Below are 21402 nucleotides of genomic sequence, written 5' to 3' on the forward strand. Positions count from 1 at the left end.
GTGCGGTTAAGAAAACAATCTCTATACTTATCAGTTCGTCCCAAATTAAGCTTAAAGGAAAACTGTTGAGATGTTTAAGAGGGGAATGCAACTGAAAACGGACACCTGCCAAAATGTACGAGATTTGTTCAAGTTTTGGATGTAGCCAGATAAGAAGGGTTGAGAAATTTCATGCACTGCGGCGAAATCCTGAGCATTTTTAGCAATGTCCAATATGTGATTATTGAATAAGAGGTGATATGTGATACATACAACAAGTACTGAAAATTGGCTAGTGCATCGGGAATGGGTTACGGTTTAACAACAAGACACAGATTTGAGTTTTTGAAGGATTAAATTATCCACGGTTCGTAATTCTCCATTCAACACCATCGAGATCGGAATTTAATGAGCTCAACATACGCTGCCGTTAAGTTCCTTAATCCAAAATACAGGGTTGTAAATCTACATATGAATATAAAAAGCGGAGGAAACTGTTTTCAGCAAAAGAGTTTAATGAATTAGAAGTGATGAATATAACAAAGAGGGTTGGAGACAAAATAGAGCCCTGGGAAACACCAGCATTTAATTTATGAACATCAGACCTTAATCTATCGAAAACAACTTTTATTGAACGCATTTTTGATAAGAGAGCTTGGTAAAAAAAGTCTATAAAATGTTTTTGAAATTTCAAACATTTCTCTCCTAAACCAAACAAAAACAACCCTGTGACCTCTCTGATCTCTGGTAAAATGAAGATCTTCCAACCCTTTTAATGTCAGAAATCACTGTGGACATTTTTTTTAAATGAGGTCTGACTTCTCAAACTATTAGTAAGCTCATTTCTGTTTCCGTGTTTATGTGAATAATTTGATTACGGATCCCAGACGTTCCTTCTTTTCCCTTAACATTAAAATTACTGGATACGACATCTGCCGATCATCAATCTTTAAGAACTTGACAAGAGTTTTTGTTTGATTTCTTTAAAGGTACTCTGTGCACCTGACTAACACAAATCCAAATATCAAAAGGATTATTTCTCTAATGGTACTGATGCTTTTCCTGTGATAATTAAAAGAAAATCGTGCTATAACCCTATGAAAAACTCTTTCAGAACCTTTCCCTCTTTCAATTTCTCAAGTCATCTTCCCCACATTATGGTATTTGTTTTTTAGACTCCAAACAAATTAGAGAACAAAAATGGAATGGAAGTTATTACCACATATTGAGTAAGGCCTATAATGAAATTAGTCACCATGTTATTTATATAAAGCTTAATCCTAGATTTTTCAAGCCAGTTTAGAGTTATGTTTTTGTTTTCATCTCCGATCCCACCTTTGCGAATTCGGGACTTTCTCAAGGGAGATACCTCGGTCCTTTGATATTTTTCTTAACAATTAAAGACTTTTTTTTTTTAATAATAAGCACACACTCAAGGGGATATTACTACCCTTATTATGCAGAGTCACAGTGTGATCACTAGGAAGAATAGAGAGGGTTTAAAAGGAGATGTGGGTGCACATTGGTTTTGAATTCCTGAATATTGCAAAGACTAGGAAAAACAGAGTGTGGTAAGGCATTCTACATTCACGTAGTACGGCTTAAGAACGAAACTCTGTATTTGACAGTACGGCCGAAGTTGGGTTTGAGGGTATACTGATGAGCATTCATAAAACCGAGAATATTGCGGTTGAGCTGTTTAAGGGGAGAAATGCAACTGGTTATTTCAGTAAAGCATAAACCGTTAAAATAACGGTAAAAAAAAGGCCAGACAAGAGACCTTACAACGATTTTCAAGCGAAGTAACTGAACTTATGATGATATTATCATCTATTAATTTAAATGCTCTGCGTTCAATAGTATCCTAGAGGCTTAAGTCAGTTGCAGGAGCACCAGGAGAGAGATGGTAGTTATACTCAAGCCTTGGACGCATGTAAGTCTTGTAGATAACTGCCAGATCAGAAGGGGTGAAATATTTCTTGCATCGCCTGAGGAAACTGAAACACCTTGTGGCATTTTTGGCGACATCGTGTATGTGATCGTTCCACAAGAAGTGGTTTTATGACACACATACCGAGAATATCGAGTTGTTCAGTCTCATTGATGCAAGTGCCATCCATGGATAATGACAATGGGGGTATATCTCGCTTTGACGATACAAGACAGCATTGGGTTTTCAAAGCATTAAATTCCACGCGGTTTTTTAATCCCATTGAACAATGCTGTTTAATTTGGAATTTAATGAGCCTATCATATTTTGTCGTTGCAGTTCCACATCCGAAGAAGGGGGATGTGAGTCTGAAAACGAATATGAAAAGCTAAGTGTAGTATCGTCAGCGAAACAATGTATTGGATTACGAGTAGATGTTGCAGACAGGAGATCATTAATAAAAATTAGAAAGAGTATTGGAGATAGAACAGAGCCTTGAGGCACAATAGCATTTATTTTATGGTTTTCAGACTTGAATCCAACCAATACTACTTGTATTGAACGATCCTAAAGGTAATTACTAATCCAATGAAGCAGAGAATCATGAAAACAGAAAGCACGCATTTTCAATAAGAGAGCCTGATGCCAAACCCTATCAAATACTTTTGAAATATCATGTGCAACAATCTTACTTTCTCCAAAACGCTGTAAAGATTTATTCCACTGTTCGGTAAGATGAACCATGAGATCACCAGTGAACCTATTGCTACGAAAGCGGTATTGCCGGTCATTAAGAACCTTTCGATCTTCAAGATATTTCTTGAGCTGATAATTAATCAGCGTTCCATGACCTTTGGAAGAAGGGACGTAAGTGCAATCAGTCGGTAATAAGAGGGTGAGGAAGATTCATCTTATTAGGAGATGGGCTGGACAAATGCAGTTTTCCATACGCTCGGAACGAGACCTGAGGAGTAGGATAGATGAAAAAGCTTACGCAGTAGTTTTTCCAGCGTTGAAGAACACCAGCGTTCAAGAACACCTCTCCAGGTACCATCTGGACCAGTATATTTATGTGTGTTTAGATCTCTAAGGACTCTTTCCACAGTACGAGTGCGGAAAAAGATTGGTTCCATAGAATCACTAACTCAATCAAGTACATGCGGAGTCATAACACTCACTGGCAGCGTTGAATTGGCGGCGAACTGCCTAGCAAAGAGATTTGCTTTCTCTAAAGAGCTAACAAATGGAGTGTGAAGAGTGAAGAGAAAGAATTCCTCATAGTTTTTACAAATGACCAAAAATGTTAACTGCCTTTGGGACATTGCAGTATTTTTTGCCGTAGTTTCGGTCATTTAAAATTTTGTCCGTCGAATATAGGCGTTGCAGGCCTTCCTGGCTTGTTCAAACTTTTTCCGGGTTTTCTCAGTACGGTTGGCTTTATAGCAACGGAAACTTACCTCTTTGGCCCTAATAACCTATTTACAGATCGTATCGAACAATGCGTTTTCCTTAGATCTGATGCTTTTAACGATATTCGGGATAAAAGTTCTTATTCCCAGGAGAATTAAACTTGTGATCATATCAGCGCTGGCGTCAACGTCACTATCGAGGGACCAGTTAAAGAAGTAATTATTGCGACTTTCCCAGTTGGCTTTCTCGTATTGCCAAACGGTTCTCTTAGGAGCTCTTTCTTTAACTGAACAGTTTTGACACGAGAAATTTGCTGATATAACACTATGGTCAGATGTGCCAGGAGGAGATAGAACACTAACCAATACAGATAGAGATGAGAAATAATAATAATGTCACTAATAATTCGACTCTCTTCCATCTCAACTCAAAGCAATGTTAAGTAACATTCACCCGTAAAAGATTACAACTCCCCTTCCGAACTTTAAGTCCCAAAGATGTATTAGGTAGTTCTCATGGCATGATGGTTAGTGCGTTGAACAGTCATGGAAGAGGTTTTGGGTTCAATCCCTGTCTGTGAAATCAAAAAGTGACGGATACTGCCTCTTGCGAGGAATTGACTAATCTTCCAACAGCAATTCTCCTCATGAAATTTGTTTTCTCAAATTAGCTGGTCGGATTTGGCTTAAAAACTGTAGGTCCCCTTCATCCCTGACAACATTATTCGCACACAGGAATAGTTCAGAGTTGTAAGCCACTTACTGTTGTGCCGAACAATTTATTTATTTTAGATGCAGGAGTTATTTGCAGCAGTCAGTTAAATTTTCGAGTCGATTTTGATCATCCCTTAGTTTCATCAAAACACATTCATTAGATGTCTCCTTGAGTACTCTAGCCAAGTCTAGTTTCTACATCAGAACTATTACTCTGAATTGAATGTATCAACTCAGATTTCTTTGATTTACACTCTACGCTCTTCATTGGTCTACAAATTTAATATAAGCATCTTCTAAATATTGTTCATTAAAACTTATAACTCCGCTAGTTCAAAACAATGCGAACTCGATAATATTCTCTTTCTGCATTAGCTTTTAGCAAGATCCATACACACACCATTTCTTGTTCTTCCTAGGCCCTCTTTTGTTTATTCTTATAACCCAAGATCTTCAAAGGGTCATGCTGATGTTACAAAATTTCATAAGACCATTTCATCAATACATTACTGTTCCCTTATTCAAAATGAGTTTAGCTGTTTTTCAGCTTGGTGTCTTAAAATCGACTTGGAACTTAATATTTCCACAAATCAATCATTCACTATTTCATGTAAAAGCTTAACCACTTCTCCTCGTCTCTCCCTATTGCCCTTTTAGATTAAGAATTAGTTTATTTCCAACCCAAAGGGGGATTCAAAACAAAGGAATATTTTGAAGTACTTAAACTTATTTCATCAAATACAAAATAATGTTGTTAAAATATCAATACAAAAACAACGCTTGTTATACTTAATTAGTCCCTGCCATTGACCTTTATAATCATGTGTTATCTGCAGAATTACAGATCTTATGCATGCAATGATTGAATGCAACATAAACAATCGACTTCATTCATCCATTTATTTATACAAAAATAAAGCTTACAATTTGGTTCGATACTTATTTTAAACAAATCAATAACCTAACAAAACTTAACTCTACTCCTTCTTATTTTTCTTGTCCTTCTTCGAACAACATTTCGAACACACAAACAATATTACCGTCTTCGATACCTTAAAAACTACATACAGCACAGCAATTAAAAATCCAATAACATCCAACGATGCCAATTGCCAATTATTCATGTGAACAGCTGGACTCTGCATGTGTGGTGCTCCATGATGTCTCAGGACATATTCCGTCCAGAAGACAACAGTTTGTTTGGCTGTCATTGGACGATCCTTGTACAATTGAGAAAATCGTTGAACCTTATTGCGATAGATTTTGTTCGTAAGGACTTCATGGACAGCTTTGCCAAGACTCTCAACACTGATGGTGGGAAAATCGACAGCTAGACCGAAACCAGCTTTTTCCATTGTTGCCACATTGGTGTGTTGTTCGGCAAAGAGAGGTATTCCAACCATTGGAACTCCATGATATTGGGACTCGACAACACTTCCAGCACCACCGTGAGTAATGAAGAGCTGGACATTGGGATGGGCTAGGATGTCATCTTGGGGTAACCAGGTTTTGTAGAAGATGTTGGCTGATTTGCCTGGTGGTGGGGAATCGTCCCATTTGAAGAGAACGGTTTGTTTGAGTTTCGAGAGAACGTCGAAAATTAGTTTGGCCTTTTGCTTGTCTAGGTATTTGCCTTGGACGTTTGAACCAAAACTAAAGTAAACTACTCCATTTTTAGCATTATCTAAGATGCTCTTTAAATCCTGAAATAAAGATAAAATGAAAATGTTAGGATGTGCAGAAATAGAAGAAATAGAATCAAACATTTCTGTTATTTACCTCAGGAAGTGGATCTGGTTTATCCTTAATTTGAATACCTCCAATTTCGACCATAGCCGGGACATTTGGTCGAATGGGTCCCTGACTGAAATGATGATTAGTAAACACCAACGATATATTCCTCTTCATCTCATCGAAAGAGGGATATTTTCCCGCTGGGAAATTGGCACTGAAAATTATAATTTAAAAAAAAAAACGTATTAGTATTGAGTAATACAAAATTTATCAACCAAGAAATGATTAGGTGAATAAATTGTGTGTTGTAATGAATGAAAGGTAACCAATTTAAAATTTGTCGCAGAATGTTTCAAAGTTATGGTTATTTCATATTCAAGATATTGGGGATAATTGTAAAATTAAAAAGATGCTGGGATGCGACCCACATCGATAACTTCCCATCCCGTCTGTCGATTTGTCTTGCTTAAAAGTTTGTCTATATGTACTCGTACCAATTTTTACCAAATTTGCGTACTATTTTTTGTAGATTTTATATTTTATGAAAAAACAAACTGTTGAATTTTTATATAAAAATTACTGAAAATCGAAAACAATTATTTCTGTGAAATAAAATAAGTTTAAAGTCAATATTTTAAATTCTTGAAAAGCTATTTGAGTCGAAAGTAAATTTTTACCAAGTTTTAGTATTGTTTTTTTTTTTAGAGTTTTATTTTTTTGTAAAAAGAAGCAGTCAATTCGATTTTTTTTCAAAATTTTACTGAATGTTAACAACAATATTTTTTGAACGATAAAAGTAGTTTAAAGCCAATATCTACAATTGTTTTAGAGATAAAATCATTTTATATTCGTAAAATTTTCGAGGTGGCATATTTTTTTTAAGTTTTTTTGATTTATAAAAAACCCTTCATTGGATTTTTTTCAAAAAAAATATTTGTTTGGTATCACAATATATTATGTAAAATGTTATTCAAGGTTTAAGCGTTTTTGGTTTGTAAGATATTTAAGGTTAATGTTCGCCTTTTTTTAAACTGCTATGGTAGAAATATTGTCCACGCAATTTTTTTGAGATCCTTTTCTGCACATTTCTGCCCTTTTATTTGTAAAGGTTGGTTTTTTTGAGGTTAGGATTTTCATGCATTAGTATTTGACAGATCACGCGGGATTTCAGACATGGTGTCAAAGAGAAAGATGCTCAGTATGCTTTGACATTTCATCATGAATAGACTTACTAACGAGCAACGCTTGCAAATCATTGAATTTTATTACCAAAATCAGTGTTCGGTTCGAAATGTGTTTCGCGCTTTACGTCCGATTTATGGTCTACATAATCGACCAAGTGAGCAAACAATTAATGCGATTGTGACCAAGTTTCGCACTCAGTTTACTTTATTGGACATTAAACCAACCACACGAATGCGTACAGTGCGTACAGAAGAGAATATTGCGTCTGTTTCTGAGAGTGTTGCTGAAGACCGTGAAATGTCGATTCGTCGCCGTTCGCAGCAATTGGGTTTGTGTTATTCGACCACATGGAAGATTTTACGCAAAGATCTTGGGGTTAAACTGTATAAAATACAGCTCGTGCAAGAACTGAAGCCGAACGATCTGCCACAACGTCGAATTTTCAGTGAACGGGCCCTAGAAAAAATGGCAGAAAATCCGCTTTTTTATCGACAAATTTTGTTCAGCGATGAGGCTCATTTCTGGTTGAATGGCTTCGTAAATAAGCAAAATTGCCGCATTTGGAGTGAAGATCAACCAGAAGCCGTTCAAGAACTGCCCATGCATCCCGAAAAATGCACTGTTTGGTGTGGTTTGTACGCTGGTGGAATCATTGGACCGTATTTTTTCAAAGATGCTGTTGGACGCAACGTTACGGTGAATGGCGATCGCTATCGTTCAATGCTAACAAACTTTTTGTTGCCAAAAATGGAAGAACTGAACTTGGTTGACATGTGGTTTCAACAAGATGGCGCTACATGCCACACAGCTCGCGATTCTATGGCCATTTTGGGGGAAAACTTCGGAGAACAATTCATCTCAAGGAATGGACCGGTAAGTTGGCCACCAAGATCATGCGATTTGACGCCTTTAGACTATTTTTTGTGGGGCTACGTCAAGTCTAAAGTCTACACAAATAAGCCAGCAACTATTCCAACTTCGAAAAAGTTACCCAAAATTGGACTTTCCGAATGGACCACCTAAGACGCAGCCGCGGTCAACATTTAAATGAAATTATCTTCAAAAAGTAAATGTCATGGACCAATCTAACGTTTCAAATAAAGAATCGATGAGATTTTGCAAATTTTATGCGTTTTTTTTTTTTTTTAAAGTTCTCTAGCTCTTAAAAAATCACCGTTTATAACAAAATTTATTTGAAATCGATATCTCTTCTGGTTCTTGAGCTATGGACGACGAAAGAAACGTCGCGAACGTACGGACGTACGAACGTATGTACGTACACACGCATGCACAGACATATTTCTAAAAATCTTTTATTTCGACTCTAGGGACCTTGAAACGTCGAGATATGTCAAAATTTTTAATTTGAGAAATTCTCGAATATACCTCGTCAGAAAATAATTCAAACTTAAATTTTGAATTGCATGCTTTTTTAAAATAATAATATTCAATTGTAACAACATTTTTTAGCGGACACCAATGGAATTTTATGAATGTGAGTTATGGGCCCGCCTCTTTTTAACTTCCCAAAGTCATTTTAATCATTTGAATTGAATTTGTGTATATTTCTCGACGTTCCAAAGATCTAAATCAGAGATTTTAAAGCGTGCGCTTGTGGTCCATATCTCAAGAACCAGTAAGGATATTGACTCCAAGTTTATTTTGCTAACAGATAATATTATCGAAAGATGCAGAAAGCATTTTCAAAAAAATTGAGTTGATTATTTTTGTACTGTAGCAATTAAAAAAAGGAAACATTTTAGTTGACATCAATTAAATTAAAATGAAATTTTGGAAAACAAATCTATTAACATATTAACACCAGAAAAATGTCATGCTACGAAAATTTACGTTTTTGACATCTGGTCAATTTTTTTTTTTAACTTAAAAGCCTGAATGAACAGTTCTGAAAGTTGGTAAAAATTGTTTTAGACTAAAATACTTTTTCAAAAATTAAAGATATTATTTTCAAACTAATTTTACCTTTTCAAAAATATTATTTTGCAAATTTGTTACAATTTTTAGAAGATTTTTAGACCTGTATGTTTTATTTTATATGCAAATAATAATCTACAACACATTTTGTTTTGAAAATTCAAACAATTCTGCTAAAATTGATTAATATTGGGTTTAGACTAAAAATCTCGGTAATAGAACCATATATTGCAATCAAACTTATTTTTTCATATGTTAAATGTTGTTTCTGACTTGTAATATTTTTTAGAAAAATTCAATTGCCAACATTTTTACAAAACACGAAAACCTACAAAAAACTAAAAAGAACTCAAGTATTATGAGTTATAAAATGCACTATTGGCTTGTTTCAACTTGCTCATGTATATAAAGATTATATTTTAAAATATTTACTATACTTTACGATTTAAAAATTTACCTCCGAAAAAAGAGTTCGTTTTCAAAATTTTAAACACCATTTGATTTCTAAAAAACCTTAAGTTTTCAAAATTTGTATTCTAAGCGTTTGTTTTATACATATTTTTTTTTTTGGTTTTAGCTTAAAATTATTTTTAATATGCAGTTATTTATAACTTATTAATATACGTTTTAAATTTCAATTTTGTAAAAAAATTATGACCAATTTTTAAGATATCGAATTTCAAAAAAAAAAGTTTAATATTTTTTAAAAATCAAAATTGACCTTCTATCGCAATACTAAAATATTTGTTTTATATTGAAAGAAGAAAAATGAAAAAAAATATGATTAGCAACTATTTGACAAAAAAATCTATCCGGTTGTTTTTGACAAAATATGAATCTTCGTCTTAAAAAGACATGACAACAAAATTCCATCGCGAATAAGCTAGATACCTTAATTCCCAAATTTGAAGTCAACCCTCAGAATGCTTTGAGCTGTAGAAGCCAAGAGAGACTCAGTAAATGGGGGACCCACTTTTTCGATTTCTCTACCATCCTAATGTCATATCTGATTAAAATCTCGAGTTTGAACTTTTGTACGAATGCAAAACTTGTCAAATAGTTCCCATATGTCGCAATTAAAAGGAACGATATTGACTTAAAATTGTTCATCCATTTGTGGAGTGAAGTGTTGCAACCCTAAAAAAAAGCAATTTGACAGTTAACAGTATAGGGTTATTAAAAATGGAGCGTTACACGATAGAACAACGTGTCTTCATTATTAAAGAACATTTCAAAAATAGTGAAAGCTTGGCGGCTGCAGTTCGAAAATTTCATACAAAATATAGTCGGAATAGTGTTTTAACTTCGTCTACTGTGAAGAGATTAATTGAAAAATTCATGGAGACTGGATCCGTTGGAGACGCCAAACACACTAGTCGTCCAAAACAAGCCTTTCAAATGTGAATGTCGAAGCAGTGCGTGAGAGTGTTGCTGACAATCCAGGAACCTCAATTCGACGTCGTAGACAAGAATTGCAAATTTCATGAACCTCTCTACAGCAGCGTATACTCACCAAAGATCTGTGTCTTCATGCTTACAAAATTCAATTAACACAACAATTGAAGCCTAATGACCATGGACATAGAAGAGAGTTCGTTGAATGGATTATTGAACATCAACAAATGGACCTGATTTTTCGAGCAAAATCATCCTAAGCGATCTTGATGGCTTTGTCAATCGCCAAAATTGCCGCATTTGGGGTTCGGAGAACCCACATGTGATTGTCGAAAAACAAATGCATCCACAACGCGTGACTGTATGGTGTGGATTTTGGGCTGGAGGCATAATTGGGCCCTATTCTTTTGAAAATGATGCTGGTCAAGCAGTGACTGTTACTGGTGCTCGATATCGCGACATGATTACACAGTTCTTTCTGCCAAAATTGGATGATATTGATGTGTCCAATATGTGGTTTCAACAAGAAGGTGCCACATGTCATACAGCCCGTGAAACAATTCAATTACTGCATGAGACATTTCCAGGTCGTGTACTCTCTCGTTTCGGTGATCAAAATTGGCCTCCTAGATCGTGTGATTTAACACCATTAGACTTCTTTTTATGGGGTTATTTGAAATCACAAGTCTATGTCAACAAGCCTACAACCACCCGTGCATTAAAGGAGGAGATTCAAAGCTGCATCAACGAAATTCAGCCACAATTATGCAGAATGGTCATGGAAAATTTCAACAAAAGAGTGCGCATGTGCATGCAAAGCCGTGGAGGCTTGTGTTATTCTATACATAACCCTATCCTATGTACTTTACGAGTCAATAAAAATATAACTATCAAAAGACTAAAAACGGCGTTTTCTATTTAATTCAAATCTTGCGTTAATTTTGGGACACCCTTTACAAAACACGGTTAACAGTATGGGTCACATCCCAGCCTCTTTTTTAACAGTTTTTTAATCGTCAGTGAAAAATTTTACAAAAGTGATATTAAAATAAAATTAAAGAATATAGTTACTTATATTCTCCGCCCTTATTAAGTAAATCATAATTTTCGACAGCTTCCAATTGCAAATTGTGTTCAAGTCCAAGTCTTACTTCAAATCTGGGACACCCTTTTATATAACCTACACGAAATCGAAATATGCCTATAGCATGTATTCACTTCAAACTTGAGACATCATTTTTAATGTACCTCATCACTGATAACTGATATCGATACATTTAAATTTCTATTTTTGATAATAATTACTTATCATTGCAAATTTAAGCTACACACATTATAACTCAATAAGAACTTTTAAAAGCTTTAATGAGTTTTTGTGTTTTTATAGGTGAACAACTTCTCACTCAATATCAATACTCTTAAATTGTTATTTGTTTATTAATGTTTTTAATTAAAAGTATGAGCACATATTTTTCCAGATGACAACAACAAATGATCCCTCAAAAGTTTGACTTCACATTTCACTCACAAGCTAAAAAAAGAGTATTTTTGAAAACAAAACAAAAACCGCAGAGACCAGCATAAAAAAAATAAGAAAAAAAAAACAAAGCCTTATCAACTTGTTTACCAACTTATTCTATTTTTAGGCCATATGCGTCTTTTCTCTCACAACCAGTTTTGAGTAAAAAACTCACCGAAAATTATAAACTCATTCCACTCACTCACTTCGCTTACTTGTAAAAAAGAGTTTGTTTCCGAGCGGCTATCAATGGCGACAGAATATCATCGAACAACGAAGTGAAGAGAAAATTCTTCAACCGCGACCAAAAGTCCATCGGCTGCTCCCCGCTTAGCATCAAATTCGGCACATACGCCATCTCCTTCGGATTGCCAACGAAATTATTTATAAACGTCACAGGCCGAGCCATAAACGACACTATCACTGGACACTTAAAATGTGCCGCCACTCCCAGCTGGAACTCGTTCATGAAATATCCCAAAATGACCAAGTCGAAGGTTTCATTTGCCATTAGGGCCTGCATTTCGGGCTGATGGAGGCTCTCATTGGCATTGGTGGTGACAATTTGTATGAGCTTTCCAAATTTCTTATAAAGTGGACCTGATTCGGCCATGAGTTTGGATTGGTAGTCAGGTGGGAAGCCGGGGACATCAAGTTTAATGTGACGGTACTTGATGATCTTTTTGAGGATGGGAGCTGTTGTGACGACGGTCACATCATGGCCCCGCTCCACTAGAGCATCAGCGATTGCTGTGTGGATGAGTAAGTGGCTTTTGGATGGTGATGTGAAGAGACCCAGGATTCTGGCGGAATCACATAGTGACGCGAGAAGAAGAAGCGATGTAAATACAACGAATACAACACTGGGCAGCTGTGCAGCCATTGGGAATACAAAAACTACGTTCGACGGTACGAAAGTCTGACGGAGAACTGAAACATGATTCTACATAGGAATAAGTTACGACCAGACCAATATATGACGAATACCTCATGCCTCGAGATGTTTACAATTGTTCGAATCAAAAATAAAAGCTCAAAAAATACTCATGCGACTCACATCTGATTAAATTTATTGTTATTCTCCAAAGGCAACAATAAAAGAACTGACGCTATTTTTAAGAATTTCCATTTTTCTACGCGCTTATATTTTTGGTGATACTGATTGTTTTGGCAATGACGACGCATATTTTTATTGAAATTAGTAAAGCGTCCACAATAATTGGGTTGTGTATGGAATGATAATTAAATTAAATTAAATTAAGCATTTTGGACTTTTTTTGGAAGAAGCAAAGCATAGCATTTACATATTAGAAGTTTTTTATTATTCAATTTAATCTTAAGGGTCTCACAATCATCATCTGTTTTATTTTGAGTCGAAATTCTAGCAGATGATTGGAATTTCGATAATTTTTGTACATACACAATATTCGGAAGCCCTATAGCAAGAGTGAAGTGATTTAACATGTGGAGTGATTTTTCAATATGATACTGAAACATTACTAAATTATGACAGCAATACAGAACTGAATATGAAAACAATACAATACTTTTTTGAAGGATTGAAATTTCCGAAATTCAAATCTAACCTTAAATTTTTTTTAACTAAATCAGGCTTTTAAAACATGCCATTTTTTGGAGCACTATAAAGTATTCAGAAATAGTATAATCTTCACTATTGATTGGACAATTAATAATTGCCATAAAATTGTAACGAACTAAATAGTTTGCTACTTATTTGAATTTAAATCTTGCGCGCAAATTATACCAGTCGCCATTTTTCCAGTATTGAATTCGCCTTGTCGTAAACAAATAAATGTTATAAAAAGAGCGACATTTTTTGTATACTTGAACTTGAATATCATCTTTCGCTTTGGTTCCACTCGCTGAGTTGTTTGTCCTATTATTTTCGCGATATTCAAATTAAGCAAATTTCGTCGTAATGTCGGTTACTTTTTGGAAATAGAATCTTTGCTACCTTCGCTTTGATCAGAGCATCAACTGAGATCTACCTAAGTCCTAATCGATTAATTAGAGATCCCGTGTTGACGGGAAAACAATTCGTGATCGTAAACCCCTTTAAAAAACAATCAAAAAAGGGGGTTGTAGGGCTAAGTTAATACGCTTACTTACTCTCTTAACAATTAATTGTTCGGTGATTTTTCAAAATATAAATCTTTATCAATTTCAATTTCTTAGTCTTAATTTGACTCTATATTAAAATTTTAAGCAAACCTTGAATTTAATACGATCATACTTTTGAAATATAATTTTTGGAGTTTTAGTTCTGTTTTCATAACCAAGCTTGAATTTTTACTATTTGCTCAAGTTTTAAAACTACCGTTTTCAACATACTTGATATAATAGAATTTTTTAGACAATAGATTTGGTATAATAATAAAACTTACTTTCAAAACCTTTTAGTTTTTCTGTTGAAACCCGTTTTAGCGTAAATGCTTTAAAGTTTAAAGAGAGAGACAAAATCTAACAAATTTTGAATATTTTAAATGAAACGAAAGAAATACTTTTACTGAATATTGAATTTATGGGATTATACGTTTTAAAAAAAAATCACGAAATTATTTAAAAAAATGTTCTTCATAAATGTCGATATCCTCAAAAACCCTTAAAAACGTGTTTTTTCGAATTTGTAAAAGTAATATCTCAAAATCCGGACGTGCTATATTAAATTTGAAGATGGATTTGAATTTAGGCAATTGAAAAAGTGTAGTGAAAAATTTTTTGTGGACCAGTTTAACAGTAGCTTTTTGATTTTCGTAAAGAAAAAATATCAATAACTTAATATTTTTTTAACATTTTTTTTTTATTTTAAACAGCAGTTTTTTAACTAAGTTTATTTGAGAAGCAATCCATTTCGTGTCTTGATTCGAACTTTAAGAATAACTCTAAGAGTTTTTGGTCATTTATTAACACAAAAAAAAACTCAACTGGGATTCCATCTAGCAGGGCTTATAATAATGTTTTGTCCGATGATATTAATACAATTTTCAAAAACTTCGCGTGGATTTTTAAATCTAATTTTATTAATCTAAAATAAGACTTTGCTAATACAATAAATTTAGATCATATGGTTGATGGTGGTAATTTGCAGTTATCTGAAGACAATGTCTTACAAGTCTTACTTTTAGTACTTTTATCTCTTGATAAAAGTTTTTCTATTTCACCAGACAATATTAAACCAATTCGTTTAAAAACTTGTGCTAATATACTTGCTACACCACCTTTTATAATATTTTACCTTTCTTTAAGTAATAGTGAGCTCTTAGATAAATGGAAATACTCTGTAATAACTCCCCTTCATAAATAACGTTCAAAAAGTTCGATTAAGGTTTTCGATGCTGTAGTAACAAACAAATTGTATTGTACGCCGACTTGGTATCTAGTGAAGACAAGAACCTAGCACCACGAAGCCTATCTAAAATTGAGCTTATATACGGTAAGGGATACGCATCCCTATCCGAATTCTTATTTAGCTTCCTATAGTCTACGCAGAATCTGAAGGTGCCATCTTTTTTTTTACTAACAATATTGGAGATGACCAAGCACTTGTCGATCTCTCAATAACTCCTACCTCTAACAGTTCTCTATCTATATAAACCTGCATTACCGGGAAAACCGGATAGTACCGTTGTTTTATCGGCTCTGCCGATAACTTTGTGTTCAACTAGTGTTGTGCAACCTAAGTCCTCAGGTATTTTCCTAAATGAATCCTCCACTAATGTTTCTTAAGCTTTTATTTCCCTATCATCCAACTCTAATCGTTCTATAATAGAACATACCGAAACAGCAATTCTCTGTTCGGCAAAATTCCACTCTCGTGACCTGACATCCGGTACAATGCCCGACAGCGTCCAAAAATCTGCGCCTAAAATCACGGTGTGCGGCAAAGTTGGTATCATTAAGTGTCCCCAACACTTCGACAGCTGACCCTTCTGCCAAACACACGCAGTGGACAGTGTCTTTCTTCAGGAATTCGGAACCATAAATACTAATTTTTAAAAATGATCCCCTATCATTCCCGTTTGCCTCCAAGGTGAACCATACAATTCACAATAATATTTCAGTTTACCAAAATGGTTTCTTAAAAGGTAGATCCACTACTATAAATTTATCAATATTTTCAAATTTTTGTCTATCACAGATGGAAATGCGTTCTCAAGTCGACACTATTTACACTGATTTTTCAAAGGCTTTCGATCGCGTTCAATATAGTGTTCTCTTAAAAAAACAAGAGATATGGATTTCACTCTCAGCTGCTAATGTGAATAAAAAGCCGTTTAGTAGATATAAAACAGGTGGTAAAAATTGATAATGGGTATGTCTGAGGAAATTATAAATTTTTCGGATGTTCCTCAGGGTAGTCACCTTGGACCACTTCTTTTATCATTTTTATTAACGACTTACCATTAAATCTTTCTTTTTCTGAATGTTTTTTTTGACGATTTGAAAATATTCAGTAAAATAAATTCACTTAACGATGTAAAAAAAGTTCAAATTGATTTAAATACTTTAATAAAATGGTGTAAGTGGGCATTATTTTAACAAATAGAAATGTAGCGTTTTGATATTTTCTAGAAATCACAGTCCATTATAACTATAAACTAGGCGTAATCTTGGATTCTAAAATGAATTTGTCAAATCACATAGACCATGCGATCTTGTTTTTCGAAATTCAAAAGATTTCGAGGACCCCTATACATCAAAAGCTCTTTATTCTAGTCTCATCCGACCACATTTAGAATATTGTACTGTTTTATGGAGCCGCTTTAGTGGGTCGATCATCTGTCGTATAGAAAAAGTTCAAAAAAGGTTCACAAAGTTTGCCTTACGAAAAATATTTGGTTATTCAAATGTTCCATGTTCCAAATGTTATGAGACGAGGTGTATTTTAATTGATCTAAAACCTCTTCCTCAGAAAAGAAACTTAAACCCAATACTTTTTGCTTTTGATGTCTTGAATTTTAATATTGACTTTTCAGTTTTTTTTATCTATGTTTTTTATTTATGCGCCTTCTAGAAAATTGCGCCCTCGTGACTGTGCTAAGTATAATCCTGTCACAAGAGCTTGTATGGATTTTAATAAATATGATTTTGCAATTGATTTTAATAAATTAGTAAAATTACGTATTTTATTTTTGTGTTATGTAACATAATTATAAGTCTAAATGGAGTGTGTAACTTTTAAGACGAGTAATTTAATTTAATAAATTAATATTTAAGGCTTTAATATTTGTTTGAATATTTTGTTATACTATCGGAAAAAAAATCAGTGATTTTTAAAGCCTAAACAAAGCTGAATTTTTAGTTTTGAAATCATGAGATGGAAAATTTTTGCAACGATATGAAACATTAAACCAATTCCGAATATTTTTATAGAAGAATTCAACTTTATTGTACATAAATAATCTATGCACTGCAGTTTAATTAATTCTTATATTTTTGAATACAGGATTTTATTTTATTTGATAAAAATGTTGTCCTAAGAAATTAAAAAGTTATTTTTAAAATTAGTTTAGCTTAAAATGAAAAAAATTATATAATATTTGACAATCTCTAAATTTAAAATACGCTTCTTTTTAAATCTTTATTTATGAACGCCCTAGTCAACAATTTTTCAAAACTTACATTTATTTTTTTATTTTTAACTTATCATAGGAAGTTATTTGTAATTGGTCCGATTTGTCAAATTAAAAATTTTGACATTTCTTGACGTTTCAAGGGCCCTAGAGTCGAAATAAAAGATTTTTTTGCTGTCCATAACTCAAGAACCAGGAGAGATATCCACTTCAAATAAATTTTTGTATACAGATAATAAGACAGAAAGATGCAGAAACGGCTTTCAAGAAAATTGCGAGGGCGGTATTTTTACCATAGCAGTTTTAAAAAAAAGTGAAAAATTTGGTTAACAATAAATATTTTACAAACCAAAAACTCTAGAGACTTGAATTTTATATATAAATTAATTGTAAATTATTCTATATTAGCTTTATATTAGCTTGATACCAAACAAATATATTCTTTGAAAAAATTCCAATTAACGTTTTTTTTTTATAACTCAAAAAAACTGAAAACAAACTATTTGTCACCTCGAAAATTTTATGAATACAAAACGATTGTATCTCCAAAACAATTTTGTGCAACGAAAAATAACGTCTGTAAAATCTGGTAAAAATTCGAGAAAAATCGAATTGACAGTTTTTTTTATAAAAAATAAAAACCTAAAAAACATAACTCAAAGTTAGTAAAAATTGAATTTCGACTCAAATATCTTTTCAAAACTTGAAGATTTTGACTTTAAACTACTTTTATCATTTAAAAAATACTGTTGTCAACACTCAGTAAATTTTGAAGGAAAATCGAATTAACAGTTTTTCTTACAAAAAAAAAAACAATACTAAAACTTGGTAAAAATTTACTTACGACTCAAAAAGCTTTTAAAAATTAAAAATAATGTTTTCAAACTTTTTATTTTACGGATATATATTGTTCTCAATATTCAGTAGTTTTTTAATAAGAATCTTACCGTCCATTTTTTCATAAAAAAATACGTATATTTGGTAAAAGTTGATATCGGTTCTTGATATCTCGCAAATTAAATGCATTCATCCAATTTGTTAAAATTTAAGAAATACTACTAAAATTTTTGAAAATTTGTTTTCGACTAAAAATCTATTTAACAAAACTAGATTTTCAACCTAAACTATTTCCTTTTAAGAATAATATTGTTGGTAATTGTAAAATTTTTAATTCAATTGACAACTTTTTTAACCCAACACGAAAACCTACAAACTTTTAAGCAAGACAAATCGACAGACGGGATGGGAAGTGATCAGTGTGGGTCGCATCCCAGCTTCTATTTTCTAAGGATTTCGAAAGATATCGAATTCAAAACTTAAGAATAATTAGATTCAGAATGCGGAAATTATGTTACTCTAAAACGTTTTTTTCAAAACCATGTCAGCATAAATATCAAAATTTATTAGAATTAAATGAAGACTCATAATCTTTTTTGAAAACTTAGAGAAATACTAAATTGATTTTAACTGCATTAAGAAGATAAATGTTTATAGTTTGCTTCAAATGATTTCCTGTTTAAAAAACTATGTCGTGTTTTAAACTTGACTTAAATCCACAATCCACAGTATTAAAGATTTTTTAAGGTTTTCAAAGAGTTTTACTTCAAAACTCGACGTTATGGAGAAATAAAAAGATCAAATTCGAATTCAGGAGAGCAAAATTCTTCTGTTAAGTATTGAATACTATTAATGGTGCTAGGTCTTTTAAATTTGAGTTTTCAAAACAAAAGTTCACATTTAGGTACAATCATAACAAAAAATTACTTGCGACAATAGGAACTCTATGGCAGATATTGCATTCGTACAAAATTTTGAACTCTAGATTCAAATCAAACATGACATTATGATGCTAGAGGAGTCAAAAACAATGGATCAACCCATCCCGTCCGTCTGTCTGCCTGTCTTGGCCCCTACAGCCCAAACCGTTGGGTCGATTGACTTAAAATTTGTCAACTAAGGTTTATAGCCAATTCGCATAAGGCCATTTTTTTTAGTTTTTCTTATACTAGAAATATCAGTAGACCCCAAACAAATTTGTTGATCAAAAGTCGAAAATTCGAATTCACTCAAAAAAAAAAAAATTTCTTTAAACTTTGTTTTCTTAATTTGCCTTCTTCCAATAAAAACAATGGGAACAAATATTTGTGTCTTGCTCCAAAAGGCACCCTCTTTTCTTTCGTTGTTTTCTCAAGAATCAATCAACCGATTTCACTAATTTTTTTCTGTCCAATAATAAATGATGATCAAAAATTTCATTGTTTTTATTTAAAAAGAAAATACTAAAGATCTGGTTTTTTAAATTCGGTATTTCGAAAAAGGGTTGTAACATTATAACGAATTTGGAATTTTAAACGTTTAAATACGCTCTAAATAACTACATACTACAAATATTTTTAAACTAAAACTAACAAATGTATACATCCAAAAAAAAAAAAAACAGCTTTAACGATTTTAAAATAAAAAACCTGAAAAACTAAAGTTGTTTGGAGAAATGAAATTAAAATTTTTGAAAACAATGTTTTTTTGGAAGTTAATTTTTAAATCTGAAATTACAGAAAATATTTGTTAACAGACTCTTTGTTACATAAGCAAGTTCTTGCGCCCTACATACCTACCCTTAAACTGAATTTACAGATAATTTATTTCATCGGTACCTAAAATAGGTACAAAACTAAGCTACTGGAATAATTTTTTTTTTAAGAAATTAATTTCCGTGAGTAACATTTTTTGCATGGAGATTTCAAATATTACTCTTTTGATTTTTAGGTTATGAAGATTTTTGTAAATGTCCAAAAATCACCGAAACAGAGAGAAAATGATCTCATAAACAAATACTTTTTATCAACAATTCTATCAGATTCTACGATGCGTAACAATTAATGCATATTTTAGAGCTTTCAGAGCTTTCCGGGTTATAATTAAAATCATTATATTCCATCTAATATGCAGATACTATAGGTTAGGTTACTTACTCATATAAAGCAGCTTGTGTACGTTCCGATATCAATGGATACGCAATTTCATCAAATACCAAGGTCGACACAAAATTTTGCACTCTCGAGAAGAATCCCGACAACTTTACGCCCCCAAAGAACAAATTCGGAACATAAGCCATTTCCTTAGGGTTGCCAACATATCCATTCAATGGAGTTATGGGTTGTGTCATAAACGATATGACCACAGGGCATTTAAAATGTGCCGCTACTCCAAGTTGAAATTCATTGAAAAAATATCCCAGAATCACCAAATCAAAAGATTCCTCCGCCATCAGCTTTTTCATGGTCGGATGATGAATACTGGAATTGGCAATTCCAGTGATGGTTGCGACAAAAGTCATAAAATCCGAATACGATGGTTTGCCATTGTTCAGGGACCTGGCCATTTGGGCAGGTGAGATGCCATCAATGTTGAGATTTATGTGTCGATAGTCGATTTTGGTCTTTGGAATGGGTCCACTGGTGACGACAGTGACATCGTGACCCCTTTCGACTATAGCATCAGCTATGGCGGTATGTATGATCATATGGCTCTTCGACGGAGCCGTGAAGAGGCCGAGTATACGACCGCCATTGGATTGGGATGTAAATATTAGAACAAGCAAAAAGACTAGGGAGAAACCACAACTTAACGAATTGATACCAGCCATATCGGGCTGGAAGCTATATAGAACGAGCTTAGCGGTTCTTGCGACGCCGAGTCTGAATGAGTACTGAATTATGAATTGACAATTTGCGAAAAAAGCTCTAGGGTGCATAGAGCTTTTGGTTGTTTTGGTCTTATGGTGTTTTTTTTTATTGCTTACCCTATCAATCTTAGGTATTTGTTATTTATTTATCGTAAAAAAAGTTTAATAAAGAATGACTTAATAGAAATGGAGCGCATATCTACTTGAAATGATCGCATTCTCGAGATCAAGCTTTTTATTCAAAATAAAGAGTAATTAAAATAAAGTTCACAACTCGGTCGTGCAGACGTGTTTGTATTACAGTACTTTTCCTTACGAACTTA

General features: G+C 33.2%; 1 protein-coding gene across 1 annotated transcript; it reads right to left on the minus strand.

The window, feature by feature from the left end:
* Positions 1-4918: 4918 nt before the first annotated feature.
* Positions 4919-21092, minus strand: LOC129950000 (UDP-glycosyltransferase UGT5-like). The gene is made up of 3 exons (XM_056061758.1): positions 20367-21092; positions 5812-5980; positions 4919-5735 (listed from the first exon to the last, which is right to left on the minus strand). The coding sequence occupies exons 1-3, from the start codon at positions 21038-21040 to the stop codon at positions 5010-5012; spliced, it is 1569 nt and encodes a 522-aa protein (XP_055917733.1). The 5' UTR covers positions 21041-21092; the 3' UTR covers positions 4919-5009.
* Between the last annotated feature and the right edge of the window lie 310 nt (positions 21093-21402).

This window comes from Eupeodes corollae, chromosome 3 (genome assembly GCF_945859685.1).
Source record: "Eupeodes corollae chromosome 3, idEupCoro1.1, whole genome shotgun sequence".
Taxonomy (NCBI): Eukaryota; Metazoa; Arthropoda; class Insecta; order Diptera; family Syrphidae; genus Eupeodes; species Eupeodes corollae.